The sequence below is a fragment of the Carcharodon carcharias genome, chromosome 11, assembly GCF_017639515.1.
Source record: "Carcharodon carcharias isolate sCarCar2 chromosome 11, sCarCar2.pri, whole genome shotgun sequence".
Taxonomy (NCBI): Eukaryota; Metazoa; Chordata; class Chondrichthyes; order Lamniformes; family Lamnidae; genus Carcharodon; species Carcharodon carcharias.
In genome coordinates, this window is record NC_054477.1 from 30,281,518 (window position 1) to 30,301,462 (window position 19,945).

At 40.8% G+C, this 19,945-nt stretch overlaps 1 protein-coding gene across 4 annotated transcripts in view; it reads left to right on the forward strand.

The window, feature by feature from the left end:
* Window positions 1-19,945, forward strand: part of c2cd3 (C2 domain containing 3 centriole elongation regulator) — a 149,694-nt gene that overhangs the window by 114,440 nt on the left and 15,309 nt on the right. For 2 of the 4 annotated variants that reach the window (XM_041199606.1, XM_041199608.1), the window contains 5 exons: window positions 2,297-2,424; window positions 2,655-2,813; window positions 7,571-7,782; window positions 9,132-10,188; window positions 13,600-13,708. In XM_041199606.1, the coding sequence (XP_041055540.1) occupies window positions 2,297-2,424; window positions 2,655-2,813; window positions 7,571-7,782; window positions 9,132-10,188; window positions 13,600-13,708 (1,665 nt within the window). Of the gene's footprint in view, window positions 1-2,296; window positions 2,425-2,654; window positions 2,814-7,570; window positions 7,783-9,131; window positions 10,189-13,599; window positions 13,709-19,945 lie in introns of those variants that run through there. The other 2 variants (XM_041199607.1, XM_041199609.1) reach the window with 2 other exon arrangements.

Below are 19,945 nucleotides of genomic sequence, written 5' to 3' on the forward strand. Positions count from 1 at the left end.
CGAACAGAGGCCTGAACCATCCCCATCCACCACTACTCTCCTCCGTCTGGCTGAACTTGTTCTCACACTGAACAATTTCTCCTTAAACTCCTCTCACTTCCAAGTAAAAGGTGTGGCTATGGGTACCTGCATGGGCCCTAGCCTATGCCTGTCTCTTTATGGGGTATGTGGAACATTCCTTGTTCCAGTCCTACTCCGGCCCCCTCCCAAAACTCTTTCTCCAGTACATCGATGATTACTTCAGTGCTGCTTCATGCTCTCGTCTGGACCTGGAAAAATTTATTAATTTTGCTTCCTATTTCCACCCCTCCATCATTTTCACATGGTCCATCTCTGACACTTTCCTTCCCTTCCTTGACCTCTCTGTCTCAATTTCTGGTGATAGACTGTCCACCAATATCCAATAGAAGCCTACCAACTCCCACAGCTACCTCGACTACAGCTCCTCACACCCCGCTTCCTGTAAGGACTCCATCCCATTCTCTCAGTTCTTTCGTTCCGTCGCATCTGTTCTGATGATGCCACTTTCAAAAACAGTTCCTCTGACATGTCCTCCTTCTTAACCGAGGTTTTCCACCCACGGTGGTTGACAGGGCCCTCAACCGTGTCCAGCCCATCTCCCGCACATCTGCCCTCACGCCTTCTCCTCCCAACCAGAAACATGATAGGGTCCCCCTTGTCCTCACTTATCACCCCACCAGCCTCCGCATTCAAAGGATCATCCTCCGCCATTTCTGCCAACTCCAGCATGATGCCACCACCAAACACATCTTCCCTTCACCCCCCTTGGCGGCATTCCGCAGAGATCGTTCCCTCCGGGACACCCTGGTCCACTCCTCCATCTCCCCCTACACCTCAACCTCCTCCCATGGCACCTTCCCATGCAACCGCAGAAGGTGCAACACCTGCCCCTTTACTTCCCCTTTCCTCACTGTCCAAGGGCCCAAACATTCCTTTCAAGTGAAGCAGCATTTCACGTGCACTTCCCTCAATTTAGTCCACTGCATTCGTTGCTCCCAATGTGGTTTCCTCTACATTGGAGAGACCAAACGCAGACTGGGTGACCGCTTTGCAGAACACCTTCGGTCTGTCCGCAAGCATTACACAGACCTCCCTGTCACTTGCCATTTCAACACTCCACCCTGCTCTCATGCCCACACATCCGTCCTTGGCTTGCTGCATTGTTCCAGTGAAGCTCAACGCAAACTGGAGGAACAGCACCTCATCTTCCGACTAGGCACTTTACAGCCTTCCGGACTGAATATTGAGTTCAACAATTTTAGATCATGAACTCTCTCCTCCATCCCCACCCCCTTTCTGATTTCTCCCCACCCCCCCTTTTTTTCCCAATATAGATTTTTCTTTTCCCACCTACTTGCATTATTTTTAAATGTATTTCCATCCATTGTTTTATCTCTACCTTTTAGCCTTTTTTGATTCCTTCACCCCACCCCCACTAGGGCCATCTGTACCTTGCTTGTCCTGTTTTCTACCCTTAATTAGCACATTCCTTAGATAATATCACCACCTTCAACACCTCTTTTGGTGACATCTTTTGGTTAACTCCACCTATCACTGGCCCTCTATCCAGCTCTACTTCCCACCCCCCCCAAACCAGCTTATATTTCACCTCTCTTCTATTTTTAGTTAGTTCTGTTGAAGGGTCATTCGGACTCGAAACGTTAACTGTGCTCCTCTCCACAGATGCTGTCAGATCTGCTGAGTTTTTCCAGGTATTTTTGTTTTTGTTTTGCATTAAAATCCTGTTTGTCACCTTAGCCCTTCTGTTTAATTGGAGAAGATTCCTTTAAAAATCACAATCTTCCTCCAACTTGTTAAATGGCTTGCTGTTACTTAGTACCTTCATTATTACAGGAAGCATTTGTGTTCATATGATTTATAAATAATATAAACGGCAGACAACTGAAAATAGACCTTGAGGAATTCCATTAATAACTCTTGTCTCACCTCACTTTCACCACCTGCTGACAAATTTCATGACCTGCTGAGTTTTTCCAGGTATTTCTGTTTCTGTTTTTGTTTTGGATTTCCAGCATCCGCAGTTCTTTGCTTTTATCTCTATTTAATCTTAACCAGGTTAGTACCACTCAAGCAAATATCAACCAGAAAAGGCAGAGAAGTTTATGAGCTGTTCCAAATGAAAAGGAAACAGGGGAATGCAGAAGGAGGCATTTTTGAAGTGTTTATAATAAAGTTTTTTTTTCTCCAAATAGTATGCCAAGCAAGTGTTTAATTTTAGTGTATTACATATAATAATGTGACCTTAATGTTACAGGCTCCTACCCTTGAATCATTGTCATATAGGACGAGCGGCACATATAATTCTTTCCCCAGTCACATCTCCAAATATTCAGAACAATTCATCACATCTCTGAATGCTGATGCTTTGACAGCCAACGACAGGTATGCAATTGCACTAAGATTGTAATGTTAGGTTAAAGATAGTGAAAACTGCTAATTTGGGAAAGAAAAGGTTGGTGCCTGATAGTGCAATGACTTTGACTAGAAAATTTTGGCATGCTTGACAAATAGAGATTAAACAGTGAACTTTGTTTCAGTCCTGAACTGAGATACCTTTCATGCTAAACTCAAGTAATCGGATGGGGCTAATGCAAATTATAATTGAAATGCAGTTTCCAACTTCTTAACAGATCAGTTAACACAGAAGTCCAAGCCTCCCGCCACGAGGAGCATATGAAAAATATCCGTAGGTTCCATCAGTCCTTGCAAAGTGCTGGGTACTCAGAATCACTTTCACAAACTTCGCGGACTTCACTTTTCAGTGCTCTAAGGTAAACCCGTTGTTTATAAGTTAAAGTATGTAATTACATTTGTGTAAAAGCAAAATACTGGAGATGCTGGAGACCTGCAAAAAACCCAAGTACCCTTCCAATCTTATTAGAATAAGCTTAAACTTAAATTAGGCTTGATTCCTGTGCTCCCAAATGTCAAGGCCACTGTGCTTGATGTGCATAAATGATTGTTTGGTGATTTCAAACTTTAATTTTCTTTTTGTGCATAAGATTTAAGAGAGATTTTGCTGAACGTTTGGCACTTTCTTCAAGCTTCTTGCTTCTGGGAGTCCAAGTCCCATTCCAGGACCTTAGCACAAAAATCAAGGCAGACTGAGGGAGTGCTGCACTTTTGGAGGTGATGTCTTTTGGAAAAGTCTTTAAGCCCAGGCTCCATCTTCCCTTTCAGGTGGATGTAAGACAACCCATGACATTATCTCTCAGAAGAGAAGGGGAAATTATCCTTGGTACCTTGGCCAATATTTCTTCCTTAATATCACAAAAACAGATTAGCTGGTCATTATCATATTGCAGCATGTGGGAACTTGCTTTGTGCAAATTAGCTGCTAGATTTCCTCATTACAACAGTGTCAACCCCTCAAAAGTACTTTGAATGTTAAGTGATTTGGGATGACCTGCAGTTGTGAAAAGTGCCTTAATTTTTTTTAACATTAACTCTTTCTCTCTTCACAGATACTGCCAGACCTGCTGAGTTTTACTGTTTTAATTACATTTGAACTTGTTCGTAATATGGTGAATAGAATGTTCTTACTAGTTGCTCTTGCTGACAACGGGACTGGATCTAGCTGTTGCTTGTGCACATATATTTATGGGATTCAGCAACTCTATTTAAACGACTGCAGCTAGGTAACACTGACTTTGGAAGATTTAATATTAATATAACTTTAATATTTTGTGCTTTTATATAAATTACAGGGTTCAATAGTTTGTGTTTCATAGAATCATAGAATGGTACAGCACAACAAGAGGCCATTTAATCCAGCATGCATGTGCCAACTCTTTGAAAGAGCTGTCCCAATTAGTCCCACTCCTCTGTTCTTTCTCCGTAGCCTTACAAGTATTCCAGCTTTGCGTATTTATTCAATTCCCTTTTGAAATTTATTTTTGAATCTGCTTCTACCATCCTTTAGGGCAGTGCATTTCAGATCATAACAATTTGCTTCACAAAAATTTCTTTCTTCATGTTTCCTCTGGGATTTTTTGCCAGTTACATTAAATCTACGATCCCAACTCATCTTTACACAATTGGAATATTAGCAATGTCTAATTCAATCCACTGTCCTTTTTAAGAATAGTTAATTTCTTGCTGATGGTACAATCAAGTAAAAGAGGCTTGATGAGTCCTGAAAAGAGTATCACATGTAATCACCATTTTGGACCTTTGGTACTTTCTTCACAGAATTGAATTGTTACCTAGATACTAATATACTAATATGATTTTTAGTGCTCAAAAGGCAAGTCTGAAAATCTACCTTTGTAGAAGCATGTTAGAGACTTTGGGCTAGATTGGAGACAGGGTTAGAGGCTGGGGTATGATGGGGAGCCGCATTGGGGTTGTTCCCCGAAACATTCCTGATGCCGGGGAATTTTCCAAGGGTGGGCTGGGAACACAATCAGCTGCCAGTCTACAGCGACAGGCAGCCAATGAAATGATTATGGCTCCAATTAGGAGCAACCTGTACTGGTATTTTGCCATTGGCAGACAGGGCAGCGGAGTGTGAACGTTGCCACATCAATGGAGGCAGCTGGCTGATCAACAATCATTGGAGTCGGAAGCTCCATACCCCAAAGAAGGTGCCATGTGCATGAAGGGACTCGATTACGGCTGAGGTCAATCCAGCAGAGGAGTTCCCCCTCCACCCTGATGGACCTACCAGCCCTGATCCTGTTTATTTACTTGCTGCTGTGAAAGCCATCATTTTGAAGTTCCCTCATAGTCCCTGACCTGCCTCAGCAGTTTCCACCTTTCCCAGTGGGGCTGCCAAGGCTCCAGAGCTGCAGGGCATCGAGAGCTATTAAGGATGGTGAATGCAGTAGCAGCCAATTAGTGGTAATATACAAAATAGGAATTTACTAATTTTGACAATGCTATTATTTTAACTATCGATTCATAATGAATGCCATAGGTTATCCTGACCTTGAGGTTCCACATCTCTTGGGAAAATCCAGCCCTTTCTTTAGTTTAGAAACAGCAGTTTGTCAAAATACTGTGCCAAAACATTATAAAATAAAAGTATCTCCATTTATAAGCAGGTTAAGGAGAACCAGTATATCAGTTTATGTGGTGTAATTCTTTGGCTCTTGTCATCCAGCTAACATAAGGCGTTATTTGTGTTTGATTGCATCAGCCCAGTTTGATCAATTGCCTGTTAACTAGCATATTGCATATAAATCAAGGTCATAAGGATGTTAAGGATGTGTTGCCCTTAATAATATGGTAGCCTAGAATTTCCTGAGAATCTCATTAGCATTAGCCAGGACATAAAAATCTGTGTAAAACAAGTTGAAATCAGTGTTTTAACAAAAAGACTTGCATTTATATAGCACTTTTCACAACCACAGGCCATCCCAAAGCAATTAATACTTAAAACTACTTTTTAAGGGTTGTCATTGATGTAATGTAGGAAATCTGACAACTAATTTGCACATAGCAGGTTCTCGCAAGCTGCAATATGATAATGACAGCCAATCTGTTTTTGTGATATTGAGGAAGAAATATTGGCCAAGGTACCAGGGATAATTCCCCTTCCCTTCTGAGAAATAATGCCATGGAATCTTTTATGTCCACCTGTTCTCGCTATCTTTTGGTCAGCAGGCGCGTGCAAGAGGCAGCAGGGCGCCCGCCGGCAATTAAGAGGCCTATTAAGGCCCTTAAGTAATTTATTAAGTTGCATTTTCTGCTGCCAGCTCAACTGTTCGAATGGCAGGCAGGCAAATAGGCCAGACGGTCTTTGCATTTTTAATGAAATTTAGCATCCTTTTTCAAATGTTCTTCTTCATGTGACTGAGTCACATGTGGGACATGTTTATCTCATATGCAAAAAGCTTATTTTTGTATTTAAAATCCGTCATCTCCCTGAGGCAGCCCTGTGCGCACTCCCCCGCGCATGCACACACCTCAACGCTTGCGCTCCTCCCACCCCCACCCCGGCAGCGCTGAGGCCCCAAGCGCACCTTTCACGCTGGCTGGACATTATTTGGCCAGCCAGCATGAAATTGCGATCGGAACCTGCTCGCAGTCGGTTTCGCGGCCACTCCCGGGTCCTGCCCATTGTGCCCACCTGATGAGGGAAAAATTCTGCCTTTTCACTTTTTTATGCGTGAAGATTAAAGTTTAAAGTCATCAAACCATCATTTATGTGCATCGAGCACAATGGCCTTGAAATTTGGGGGTGTAGGAAGCAATCCTAAATTTAAATTTAGGCCTATTCTACTAAGATTGGAAGGGTATTTGGGCACAACTTGACATCATGCAATATTGGATGCATTTTCAAGTCTATCTTACTGGTTGTGCCCAAGGAGGGAAGTCCAAACCTGGGTAGGTAAAGAAAGACTTGCATATTCCATTACATTCATTAATATTTGAGTGGAAAATAACTAAACGCTGCTCATTCTGTTATTAATATAAAAGCAAAATACTGCGGATGCTATAAATCTCAAATAAAAACAAAGTGTTGGAAAAACTCAGCAGGTCTGGCAGCATCTGTGGAGAGAGAAGCAGAGTTAACATTTCGAGTTGAATATAATTCGTCTTTGGAACCCTGTTATTGTTTGGAATTGTTTACTAATTCTGTCTATAGTGACTATAACAACACTATGGATGGGGGCTAATTGGGAAAATTTTTCAGCAGATTTTTCTACTGTTAATGAGGGGAGGAGTTTTTTGTGTGTAAAGGATGATCAAATTTAGATTACTTTTGCCCTAAAGAACAACCATGTGAAGCTAAAAGTAGTCTATTGTGTCTTTTGCAAAGTATTGGAATGTGGACATGCACCACATCAGCTCTTTGGAATGGTGTTTCAGTATTCTTCCCCTTCCCCAAAGCCAATAAACTGCATCTCTGCTGTAGTGCTCTGCTGTACACATGCCTCTGGAAGCTGTTCACCACACCTGCTAGCAGCTGGATCAAGTATGCCACAGTTTGAAATCTAGTAGCAGGTCACCTCCTAGTACTCTTGACCATAAGAGTTCAGTGAGGCCAAATAGTGGAGGATTTGAGGAGCAATGATTCTCCAAAGAATAATTACATTTAATGGAGAATATATGACAATCTGGAGACAGGCTATCACGCTCCATTCTAATAACAATCTTAACGGGATTTTTATAAGAAGAAAATTAAAAGCAACTTGGCTGCTATGTAACAAAAACAGAAAATGCTAGAAAAACTCAGCAGGTCTAGCAGCATCTGTGGAGAGAGAAACAGAGTTAATGCTTCGAGTCTGAATGACCCTTCTTCATACTGACTTGGAATGTTAACTCTGTTTCTCTCTCTACAGATGCTGCTAGACCTGCTGAGTTTTTCCAGCATTTTCTGTTTTTGTTTCAGATTTCCAGCATCCGCTTTTGGCTGCTATTTGGCTGTTTTGCTTTTAGCTACACTGTAGCTTTTTATTCCAGGGTAAGTGTCATTTTTTTCATTTCACACACGTATCGCCCTGAAGTAAATAAAACTGATCTTGTTTATTGCATCTGAAATATTATGTTTTGATTTTATTCCTATTTTGTTGATGTGTAGGAGAAATCTCAGTGAACTGGATGATATTCAAAGGTACTTCAGTCAGAAGCTGTCTACATCCCCATTTTCTTGCATGATAAACCCCACCCCACTGCAAAGAGCAAATGGGAATACAATGGATTATCGCCATAGATCATCAAATTCTGGTGATGAGCAGCATCTCTTGGAGAAGTCAGATAAACTGGTCTCTGAAACTCACCACTTTATCAGTGGTGAGCGGAAGGAAATTTTATTGTATTTCATTTGATTACAGTGCTATTATTTTCTTATTTAATTGCACAAATTATGATGTCTTTCATCAATAAACTTTCAAATTTCCTATAGAAAATAACTTTATCCTAAGACTTTGTAAGATTAATGCTGCATTGCATATACTGAAAAAAATGACTGAAATTTAGAAAAGGATAGTATTTTGATGAGGAAAAGTTCTTCAGAAGTGAAACAAGCCCTTCATCTTATAAGACTATTGATAAAATTGACCCACAAAATATTTTGTTCCAACAAACAAAACTATATATTCTGCTAAGAGCATTTCAATTGTTTTTATATAGATGGTAATTATTGCAGATTTATATGCCCTAAAACTTACACAACAGACTTAAAATCTGCCATTTTTCCAACCTAATCAAAGTTTTTAATACGGTTTTTCAGTCTTGTCATTAGATGGTTGTTTAAACATGCACTGATAATTCAAAACTTGTGTCATCTTTACACCTTATGTCTTTATTAACATGCACTCTAGTTATAGGGTAGTAATTACCATCTGCAAAAAAGCACAATTGAAATGGTCTTTGTAGCATGTACAAAAACAGTTGGAATAATTTGTATTATTTGTATCACTAACTGCCATAGCTCTGAATTTGATGTACTTTTGTCATCTATATGGAACAACATCTATATTTTTAAAATGCCTGTCCTCACAAGGAATAGGATAAACATCAACTTCTGACAGGTTAGTTAGTTAGCAATAATCTGCAGAGAACTTATGGTTATGTCTTTTCTGCAGACCAGTGCTACTAAAAATCCACACTGCTCCCTGGTCCAGTATCCTCTGCCCTAGTTGTGTGTTTCCTTGCAATGTTGTGGCACATAATATGTAGATTGTCACAAGGATTTGAATTGTTGGCATTTGTTATTGTAGTAAATACTTTGAATAGTCTGCTTTGCTGAATGACAGTGGCTGAAATTCTAAAAACATTTTCCTCACACATGCTTTTTCTGTTAAGAGAAAACTGACCTAATAGTAATTTCATCCACCAATTTTACTTTTTGATAAGACCTCTATCATTTCACCTTCCTCCTACTCTGGGGTGGCCATGATGCATATAGCCACTTCATTGTGGGTGAGTTAAGTTTTTAGCATGTTCACTTGATAGATTGAGGTACAATCTAAATCCAGCTACTAGAGCCATTTATATACTATACTATTGTATACTAAATCTATGCATTAGCATCTGATAGCATATTAACAGCTAAACAAAAAATGCTTAATCATGAATAAAAAGTATTGGTAGAATTGCTTTCATATTCATACTCATGTTTGCACTTTACAATATAACAGGACCACAAGAAGGAAATAAAGCAGATATTAATTCTCCAACACAGTCTTCTCGAGGTACAGAAGAAGATTGGAAGAAAATTGCTCAAAATGAACCACAACAATTAGAAAATGAAAGAATCAAAAGCCATTGTGAAGTTTTCCCCTGTCTGCAGTCACCAGAGAGGGAAAATCTGAAGACCTACATTTCTCAGTTCTGTATAGAAGGAAATTCAGAATTGAGACAAACTAAACTTGATGAATATTTTGATCAAGAGCAGATAAACTCTCAGAATAACAGATCCAATGTAGAAATTGGAAACCAGCAAAATGACTATGCTAGTGAAGGGTGTAGCGAAGAAGGATATGATGAAGTTGTGATACAACCAAGAACCTTAAATGATATGACTGTTATGACTGACAGGACCAGCCCTTGGTCAAGTATCTTCTCAGATTTTGAGGAGGATTGTAAGCATGAATGTGAAGGTACAAGAGAGACTCAGGAGCCAACTGGAAATGGAAATCTAGCTGAGGAAGAACAAACAATTCCCTTCCGTGTAGATGATGATCTGTTTACTAAGAGATTGCAAAATGAAATTTGTAATCTACCTGGCAATATCGCAGCTGGTGAGTCCCCACGTTCAGAAAGATCATCATCAGTAAATGAAAGAATAGAGCTTGATGTGCCAGACGGAAATTTAATTATCCAAAGTGAACAGTTCGCAGGAACAGATTTATCAGAAATACAGTCCTCAGATGATCGGGATTTGTTTTCCTCAAACCCTGATGAAGCAGAAGACCTGATGCAGGAAAATGGAGAGGTTACAGAACATGACATTTTTCCCAGTAGAGCATGCTCAATTGCAGATGAGGAGGAAGGACGCCTTAAAGTAAAGAGTGTTCATGAAGACTACGACCACAACAATAGAAACCGGGAGGTTGGAAATGAAAACCAAGAGTTCTTTGAAAGACAGAACCATGAAGACCCACAGTTCTCTAAAGCTGGTGGGGAATGTGTTCAGAGGAGACACAAGGAGAGTGTAGATACAGATTCATCAGAAGATACTCATTCAGTCAGATTGTATCCTTTAATAACGATAACTAATTTTAAAATTTTATTCAGGCACACATTTGCTCCAAATACTAATGAATGGCTGCTGAGAAAAGCATTTGTAAAATTGTATTTGTGTGTAGTTAGCCAAGTGCTGTGGTACTTTGTTGATTGAGCTTTTCATAATTTGATAAATGATGTTAGTGGACTTTAGATCAGTGGATTTTAAATAACCTGTGACTGCTGTTGACTGGCTGTATGTTCTCATCACCTAATATGGAAAGGATTAATCATATTGGTTTTATAAATGTTCAGGACACAGAGTAATAACCAGTGGTGCTCACATAATTGAAATTATTATTTCAGGAAGGAAAAGTAGTGGTGAAACAGAATTTTGCTCAGAATATGGGTGGGAACTAAACATCCAGGGGTATTCAGTATTTAGGAAGGATAGACAAAAAGGAAAAGACGGTGGAGTTGCTGGTTAAAGAGGAAATTAACACAATAGTGAGGAAAGATATTAGCTCGGACAATGTGGAATCTGTATGGGTAGAGCTGAGAAGCACTAAGGGGCTGAAAACATTAGTGGGGGTTGTATATAGACCTCCAAATTGTAATGGTGATGTTGGAAATGGCATTAAACAGCAAATTAGAGACGCATGTAATGAAGGAACATCTGTAATTATGGGTGACTTTATGCATGTAGATTGGGCAAATCAAATTAGTAACAATACCGTAGAGGAGGAATTCCTGGAGTTTTTCCAGGATGTTTTTCTGGACCAGTACATTGAGGGACCAACGAGAGAACAGGCCATCCTCGACTGGGTATTGTGTAATGAGAAAGGAATAGTTGGCAATCTAATTGTGTGAGGCCCCTTGGGGATGAGCGACCATAATGTCATAGAATTCTTCATCAAGATGGAGAGTGACATAGTTGATTCTGAGACTTGGGTCCTGAATCTTAATAAAGGAAATTACAATGGTATGAGGCGTGAGTTGGCTATGATGGATTGGGGAACATTACTTAAAGGGATGACAGTGGATAGGCAAGGGCAAACATTCAAAGAGCGCATGGGTGAACTGCAACAATTGTTTATTCCTATCTGGCACAAAAGTAAAACAGGAAAGGTGGCCAAACCATGGCTTACAAGGGAAATTAGAGATAGTATTAGATGCAAGGAAGAGGCATACAAATTGGCCAGAAAAAAACAACAGACCTGAGGATTGGGAGCAGTTTAGAATTCAAAAAAGGAGGACCAAGGGATTGATTAAGAAGGGGAAAATAGAGTACAAGAGTAAGCTTGCAGGGAACATAAAAACTGACTGTAAAAGTTTCTATAGGTATGTGAAGAGAAGAAGATTGGTGAAGACAAATGTAGGTCCTTTACAGTCAGAAACAGGAATTTATAATGGAGAACAAAGAAATGACTGATCAACTAAATATGTACTTTGGTTCTGTCTTCACAAAGGAGGACACCAATAACATACCAGAAATGTTAGGGAACACAGGGTTTAGTGAGAGGGAGGAACTGAAAGAAATCAGTATTAGGGAAATGGTGTTGGGGAAATTGATGGGATTGAAGGCCGATAAATCCCGGGGCTTGATAATCTACATCCCAGAGTAGTTAAGGAAGTGGCCCTAGAAATAGTGGATGGTCATCTTCCGAGATTCGATACACTCTGGAACAGCTCCTACAGATTGGAGGATAGCTAATGTAACCCCACTATTTAAAAAGGGAGGCAGAGAAAAAACAGGGAATTATAGACCAGTCAGCCTGACGTCGGTAGTGGGGATAATTCTAGAGTCCATTGTAAAAGATTTAATAGCTGAGCACGTGGAAAACAGTGGCAGAATTGGACAGAGTCAGCATGGATTTACGAAAGGAAAATCATGCTTGACGAAACTACTTGAATTTTTCGAGGATGTAAATAGTACAGTTGAGGAGGGGGAGCCAGTGGATGTGGTTTATTTGGATTTTCAGAAGGCTTTCGACAAAGTCCCACATAAGAGATTGGTGTGTAAAATTAAAGCGCATGGGATTGGGGATAGTGTATTAAGATGGATAGAAAATTGGTTGGCAGACAGGAAACAAAGAGTAGGAATAAACTGGTCTTTTTCGAATGGCAGGCAGTGACTAGTGGGGTACCGCAGGGATCGGTGCTGGGACCCCTGTTATTCACAATATATATTAATGATTTAGATGAGGGAATTAAATGTAATATCTCCAAATTTGCAGATGACACAAAGCTGGGTGGGAGGGTGAGCTGTGAGGAGGATGCAGAGATGCTTCAGTGTGATTTGGACAAGCTGAGTGAGTGGAGAAATGCATGGCAGATGCAGTATAATGTGGATAAATGTGAGGTTATCCATTTTGATATCAAAAACAGGAAGGCAGATTATTATCTGAATGACTATAAATTGAGAGATGGGAATGTGCAACGCGACCTGGGTGTCCTCGTACACCAGTCGCTGAAGGTAAGCATGCAGGTGCAGCAGGCGGTAAAGAAGGCAAATGTCCTTCATAGCCAGAGGATTCGAGTACAGGAACAGGGATGTCTTGCTGCAATTGTACAGGGCGTTGCTGAGACCACACCTGGAATATTGTGTGCAGTTTTGGTCTCCTTATTTGAGGAAGGATGTACTTGCTATAGAGAGAATGCAGCGAAGGGTTACCCGACTGATTCCTGGGATGGCAGGACTGACATGAGGAGAGATTGAGTCAATTAGAATTCTTTTGGCTGGAGTTCAGAAGAATGAGGGGTTATCTCATAGAAACCTATAAAATTGTAACAGGACTAAACAGGGCAGGAAGGATGTTCCCGATGTTGGGGGAGTCCAGAACCAGGGGTCACAGTCTGAGGACATGGGTTAGACCATTTAGGACTGAGATGAGGAGAAATTTCTTCACCCAGAGAGTGGTGAGCCTATGGAATTCGTTACCACAGAAAGTAGTTGAGACCAAAGCATTGTATGTTTTCAAGAAGGAGTTAGATATAGCTCTTGGGGCGAAAGGGATCAAAGGGTATGGGGAGAAAGCAGGAGCAGGCTATTGAGTTGGATGATCAGCCATGATCATAATGGCAGAGCAGGCTCGAAGGGCCAAATAGCCTACTCCTCCTTGTTTCTATGTAATATCCTGTACCATTTGCAGTTATTCATTGAATTCTCATAGCTTGTAACCAGAATAGAAATTTTCTTAAAACACTCACAACTTCATGTTTATATTTTAATGTTATATATGTTATAATTATGAATAATGTAACTGGATGTGAAAGAACCAGTTTAGCTATTTAGCTGTAAACAGCCTGGCCTCAAAGATTGGAGTTGGGGGAAAAACTTAGCTCATTGTTGTTATGAAGTGAGCTATACTGAAGAAACTATATACTTTTGTGCTCTTAAAAAGGTCACTAATGTTAATAATCTTTAACATCTTTATTCAGACCTGATCCAGTTGTAATTCCAAACTTTTTCCTCCCACCAAGTCGTTTAGAAGCTTCAATGAGGATGCTAAATGTTGCACAGTCATTCCATACAGCTGCAACAAATCCAGTAAGTTTTAATTGTTCCTTTGTATTTGTTGCACTGGTCAAAATTGCATTCACTTAATTTAAAATTATATATTAACTTTGTGATAGTAAAATTATCTTACGAATTTAGTGCTACGTGAAAATTGTGGTGGCTGAAATTAATAACTGATTGTACATACATAATTGAGGAATCCTGTTTGTTCGTATGTCTCATAAGCAGCTAATGTTTACTGATGATTCTTAGATTGCCTTAAAAAGTCAGAGAGTTTCCTTGACTTTTTGCTGATTTAGCTGATGTTCTGTCCCTTTTGCTTTACCTGCGATGAGGATAGCATTTCTAGGGGATGTGCCATTAACTGGGTAAGGTAGGCCTGATGTTCCTTGGTCACCCTTTCTGTAAATTCTTTCTGTATTCTTCATATATAACACCAAGTTAGAAAGTGTTGGGAAGAAGAAAACACAGTCAGCTTGAAATGGATGGAGGAATCATAGACTAACATAATGCATGAAGTAGTATACTTTGGATACATTGTTACAAGCCCAGCTGAGGCTACCCCTGTACAAGCCTAATCCCAGAGTGGACCCAGCTTGTTAGATCCTAACTTTTATTTGTTTGTTTAGTTTTGTGGAGAATAGCTACTAAACAGAGTCACAGGAGTCAGCTGATGAACTTTTAACAAAGGAATAAAACATTTATTCAACAAGAAAAGATGAACTGTATTACAATACTCCTTCACCCACAACTATACCTTTACAGATATATACTTAATTGTAAGGATAACAAAAATTACAAAAGCTATCTTATACTTTTAATATTCACAATAAACACACAGCCCATGTAAACCAGTAGGCACCCTGTGGTCAGACACACCACACTCTGAAACCAAATGACAGATGCCACCTCAACCAGATACTATGGACCTCACCTCAACTCCTTCCAGATGCTGGTTATACCATGAGCCAACCAGTCTCACCAAACTCTGTCTTTCACAGAAGCATTTCCAATCTCCACTCTCCAAGACCTCACCTTGGAATCTTCTCCCAAACTGATGCTTTCTCTCAGATGCCTTCCGCGAGGATTCACCTCCAGTGTTTCAAACTTTCTTTCTGATGTTCCTCTTCCTTGGGTCACCACATGCATTCAAGCTTTCTTCCATGCACTCTGTCTCACTGACTCAGCCGTCAACAGTACACACTACTGCTTCACATGCCCACAGTAAAGAGTTACAGACCTTCAGTTGCCTCATTGGACCTTCTTGCCTCTTGTAAGCTGTTCTTGCTTTAAATCTGCATCCTGCAGCTTGAAGCTTTAAACTTGAAGCTTGGAGACTTTCTCTGCCCCTCTGTAGTAATTATGATTTTGTTTATTGTGTAATGCACCTTTTTAAGAATGATACTTGTTAAGGAAGATCACATGATCTGTAGTAACCAATAGGAGGGTACCTCAGCAGTCAGTGTAGAGATACAATTGGAATTGAAAGCACATGTGTAGTTGCTGCTGTGTACATTGTAAATAAACTTAATATTTCCACCCAAGAAGTGTCTGCAAATTAATTCTAGCAACAATAACAGCAGCTTGGCCACCCTTACACCAAGCTGGTGACGAGGATAAAACAGAATTGAACAGAAGAAATCAAGTTATGAAGAAGTAGCCACTGTACCTCACCCAGTGATTGTGAATAGCAAGCTCTGTTAGAATTGAAGAAGTTATCCCCTCTCAAAATACCACAGTTTGGGAGAATTGATCCTATTGAACCAGCCACAGATGATTGGTCTCATTACATAGAACGCCTCATGTTCTTTTTTCAAGCAAATGAGATTACGGGGGAAGAGAAGAGGCGAGCAGTCTTCTTGAGTACTTGTGGGAGCAAAACCTACAGCCTGATTCGAAGCTTGATGGCACCTGGTGCCCCAGATTCGAAGAATTTTGATGAATTGGTGGACCTCGTGAAGGGCCATTTTCAACCAAAGGCCTCAGTCACAACACGAGGGTTCAGATTTAATTCGCGAAATAGGTGGGACAATTACATACTATGTGGCAAATTTGAAGCAGTTGAAGGAACATCGTGAGTTTGGTACGACTCTGAAGGACATGCTCAGAGATCATTTAGTGTGTGGTGTGAATGAGGACTCTATTCGGAAAGATTATTGTCCGAAGTGAATCTGGATTTCAAGAAGGCACTGGAGATAGCACTGGCCATGGGAAGTGCAGTAAGAGATTCAAAAGCAACACATGGTGCGCAAAATGGCATCGTCCTTCACATCAGGCAGGAGACCCCAACCAAAAAGGGCATGAAAATGTAAGACTCTGCCGAGAAGCGGGCAACAGCCCCTGCTAGCCAAAGAATAAAGAGAAATAACTTAGCAGCGAAATAGAAGAAAAATTTTAATAATCAGTCTTTTAGCAATTGGTAGCTTAAAAAAATCAAATGTTACTATTGTCACAGAAATGGACATATGATGAGGCAATGCAAAGAAAGATTCAAGCAGGCTTGTGAACAAAAGAAGCCCAGTGAAATCCACAATGTAGTAGAGCCTGAAACAACAAATTCATACATTTACTTATTGTTTAATATGAAAGTTGGAAAGACACAACCAATATTTTTCACAGTGAAAGTAAATGGCAAACCTGTTAGAATGCAAGTGGACACGGGAGCTTCCACTACAGTAATTGGGGAACATGCCTTCCTATTTTGATCCCTTCCCCCCACCCCACCCCCATTAGGGCTATCTGTCACTTGCTTGTCCTGCTTTCTACCCTTAATGTCACCATTAGCACATTCCTTAGCTAATACGAACACCCCTTTGTCCTTTTTGTCTATGACATCTTTGGCAATCTCTTCTTTGCCTCACCTATCATTGACCCTCTATCTAGCTCTACCTGTCCCACCCCCATCAACCAGCTTATATTTCACCTCATTTCCTTAGTTTTTCCTTAGTTCTGATGAAGAGTCATACGGACTCAAAATGTTAACTGTGTTCCTCTCCACTGATGCTGTCAGACCTGCTGAGTTTTTCCAGCTATTTTTGTTTTTGTTTCAGATATCTAAATAATGGTGAACATCAATTAAGTTTAGAAGAAACAGCTGCCAAGCTCAAAACAGACACGGGTGAAGGCATTCAAGTAAAAGGCATAGGCAGAGTAGCTATCCATTATGGAAGTCAATCGTCAAAGCTACCCTTGATGGTGGCAACAGGTGAAGGGCCAAGCCTCCTGGGGTGAAATTGGTTAAAGGAGATTAAGTTAGAGTTGGCTGAAATTTTCCAGTTGAGAGCAAGTTGGCTACCAAAGCTACTTCGAAAGTACGCCACAGTCTTCAAGGATGAACTGGGAAACTCTAGGGCCTGCAGGCAAAGATTCATGTGGATCCGGAAACAACCCCTCGCTTCATGAAGGCAAAACCGGTGCCATACACACTGCAAGAAAAAGTCAGCACGGAACTGTACAGGCTAGAGAAACCGGGCGTTATACAACCTGTTCGGCTCTCATTGACCCTGTCTTTAAACCTGACCAAAGCATCAGAATTTGTGGAGACTACATACTGAAGGTTAATAAAGTGGCTAAACTGGACAGGCACTCCATTCCAAAAATCGAAGACCTGTATACCAAGCTGGCAAGTGGGACAGCATATACGAAGTATGACATGAGTCATGCTTATCAACAACAGAGTTGGATAATGCCTCCAGGAATGTGACAATTAATACCCACAAAGGGTTGTACCAATGTTTACACAATTGCCTTTCAGTGTTTCCTCAGCTTGCGCCATCTTTCAGACAACAAAGGAAAGCTTGCTGCAGGGACTGCTCAGGTTGTAGTCTATTTAGGCGATGTTTTGGTGACAGGATTCATTGAAAAAGGGCATTTGGCAAACTTAGAAGAAGCCTTAAAATGTTTCTTGCAAGCTGGAGTGCGTTTTTTAAAAAAAGAAAAGTGCACATTCCAAGTGAGGGAGATTACCTATTTGGATCACCGGGTAGATTCACAGGGCCTCCACCCGGTTCAGGAGAAAGCCTAAGAGAGCCATAAGAGAGGCACCTGCGCCAAAGAATGCCTCAGAGCTCAAATCATTTCTAGGAATGATCAACTATTATAGGCGTTTCTTATCCAATTTGTCTACAGTGCTGGCCCCCCTGCTTCTCTACTCAAAAAGAAACAACATTGGTCTTAGCAGATGCCCCAGAAAGAAGCTTTCATAAAGGTGAAGCAATTGTTGCATTCATCCAATCTATTAGTGCATTGCCACCAAACAAAAGAATTGGTGCTGACATGTGACGCGTCTCCCTACGGGGTGGGAGCAGCACGCTCTCATCGGGTGGATGACAGCACGGAGCGGCCAATAGGTTACTTATCAAGAACGCTAGCCACAGTGGAAAAGGGATATTCGCACATAGAAAAGGGCAGCCTGTCCATCATCTTTGGTGTCAAAAAATTTCACCAATACATACACGCCCGACATTTTACACTTAATTCGGACCACAAACCAATACTAGGATTATTTAGTGAGGACAAGGCTATACCACCCATATCCTCAGCAAGAATACAACGATGGGCTTTAATTTTGGCAGCATACAAATACACTTTTGTACATAGGCCTGGCAATCAAGTTGCAAACGCCACCCTCAGGTGTTTGCTTTTACAAGAAAATGATAAGCATGCCCCAGTTCCACGGGAACTTGTCTGACTGTTAAATTTCTTAGATTCCTCATCGGTATGTGCTCGACAGATCAGAGACCGGACAAGTCGGGACCCAATCCTATCTCAAGTACGAGAACAACTGCTGCATGGTTGGTCATAGTTCCCATTTCTGATTAAATGAAATCATATTTCAACAGAAGACATGAAATAACCAGCTAAGATGGCATATTATTGTGGGGCGCATGAGTGATAGTCCTTCCAAAGGGAAGGGAGCCACTTTTAATTGAACTACACAGTACCCATCCAGGAATTTCCCGAATGAAGACCATCGCAAGCAGCTATTTATGGTGGCCTGGGATGGATGGCGAAATAGAGATTTTAGTAAAGCACTGTGTGCAATGTCAGCAACTGCAAAAGTTGTCTGTGACAGCTCCATTACACCCATGGGAGTGGCCAGGTAGACCTTGGGTACAGTTACACATTGATTACATTGGACCTTTCCTGGGCACAATGTTTCTGCTCATTGTTGATGCCCATTCAAAATGGTTGGGCGTATATGAGGTGAAGTCACCAATGTCAGCCGCTACTGTTGAGAAACTACGTCAAAGCTTTGCCATTCACGGACTACCAGAAGTAGTCGTTTTCGATAACTGCACAGCATTTACTGGTGCTGAGTTTCAACGGTTTATCAGCCTCAGCGGTATCACTCATGTAAAAATTGCACCGTTCCACCCTTCCTCAAATGGACTAGCCGAAAGGGCAGCTCAAACACCAAAGCAGGCATGAGAAAACTAACTGGTGATTCCTTGGCAATTATTTCTTTTTCATTACAGGACTACCCCTCACAACAACAGGTGTCACACCTGCAACGTTATTGTTAAACCGCCGTCTCAGGACAAAACTAATAATGCCAAATTTAGAGGGGAAGATGGAAAGCAGTCAGGAAAGCCAGAAAACTAGACACTACTGGCATAGTCATGAGAGGAAATTTACCAAGGGATAGACAGTATACATGAAGAACTTTGGAGAAGGACCAAAGTGGTTACTGGGTGAAATGAGTACAGTGACTGGACCTCTCTCTTACCACGTGACAGTGGAAGGACGGATCTTCCATAAACATGTGGACCATTTAAGGAAGTGAGAGACAACTCACCAAGATTTGGTTCCGCCAGTGATCATGACTGGGTCTGTGTTTCCTGTTGAGGAAACTCAACCCAGGACAGACATGTCTGTTCCTGTAAGAGTAGAGGATACAGAACTGCAAGTGCCCACCGAAGCACCTGATGTTCAGGCAACTCCGGAAAAGGAGGTTTTTGACAAAGAAGCTGAAGTTGTGGAGCTGTGACATTTTACACGTATCAGGAAACTGCTTGAAAGACTGAGCTTGTAAATGCCTTACCCAGTGTAAATATTACATTGTCTTAGAAAATATGTACTGGTAAATATAATATATATAGCCGAGTTAAAGGGGGAAGAATGTAGTAATTATGGTTTTGTTTAGTGTGTAATGTATACCTTTAAGAAGAATAATTGTTAAGAAAGATCACATAATCTGTAGTAACCAATAGGAGAGTAGCGCAGGCTACCTCAGCAGTCGGTGTAAAGATAGAGTTGGAGTTGAAA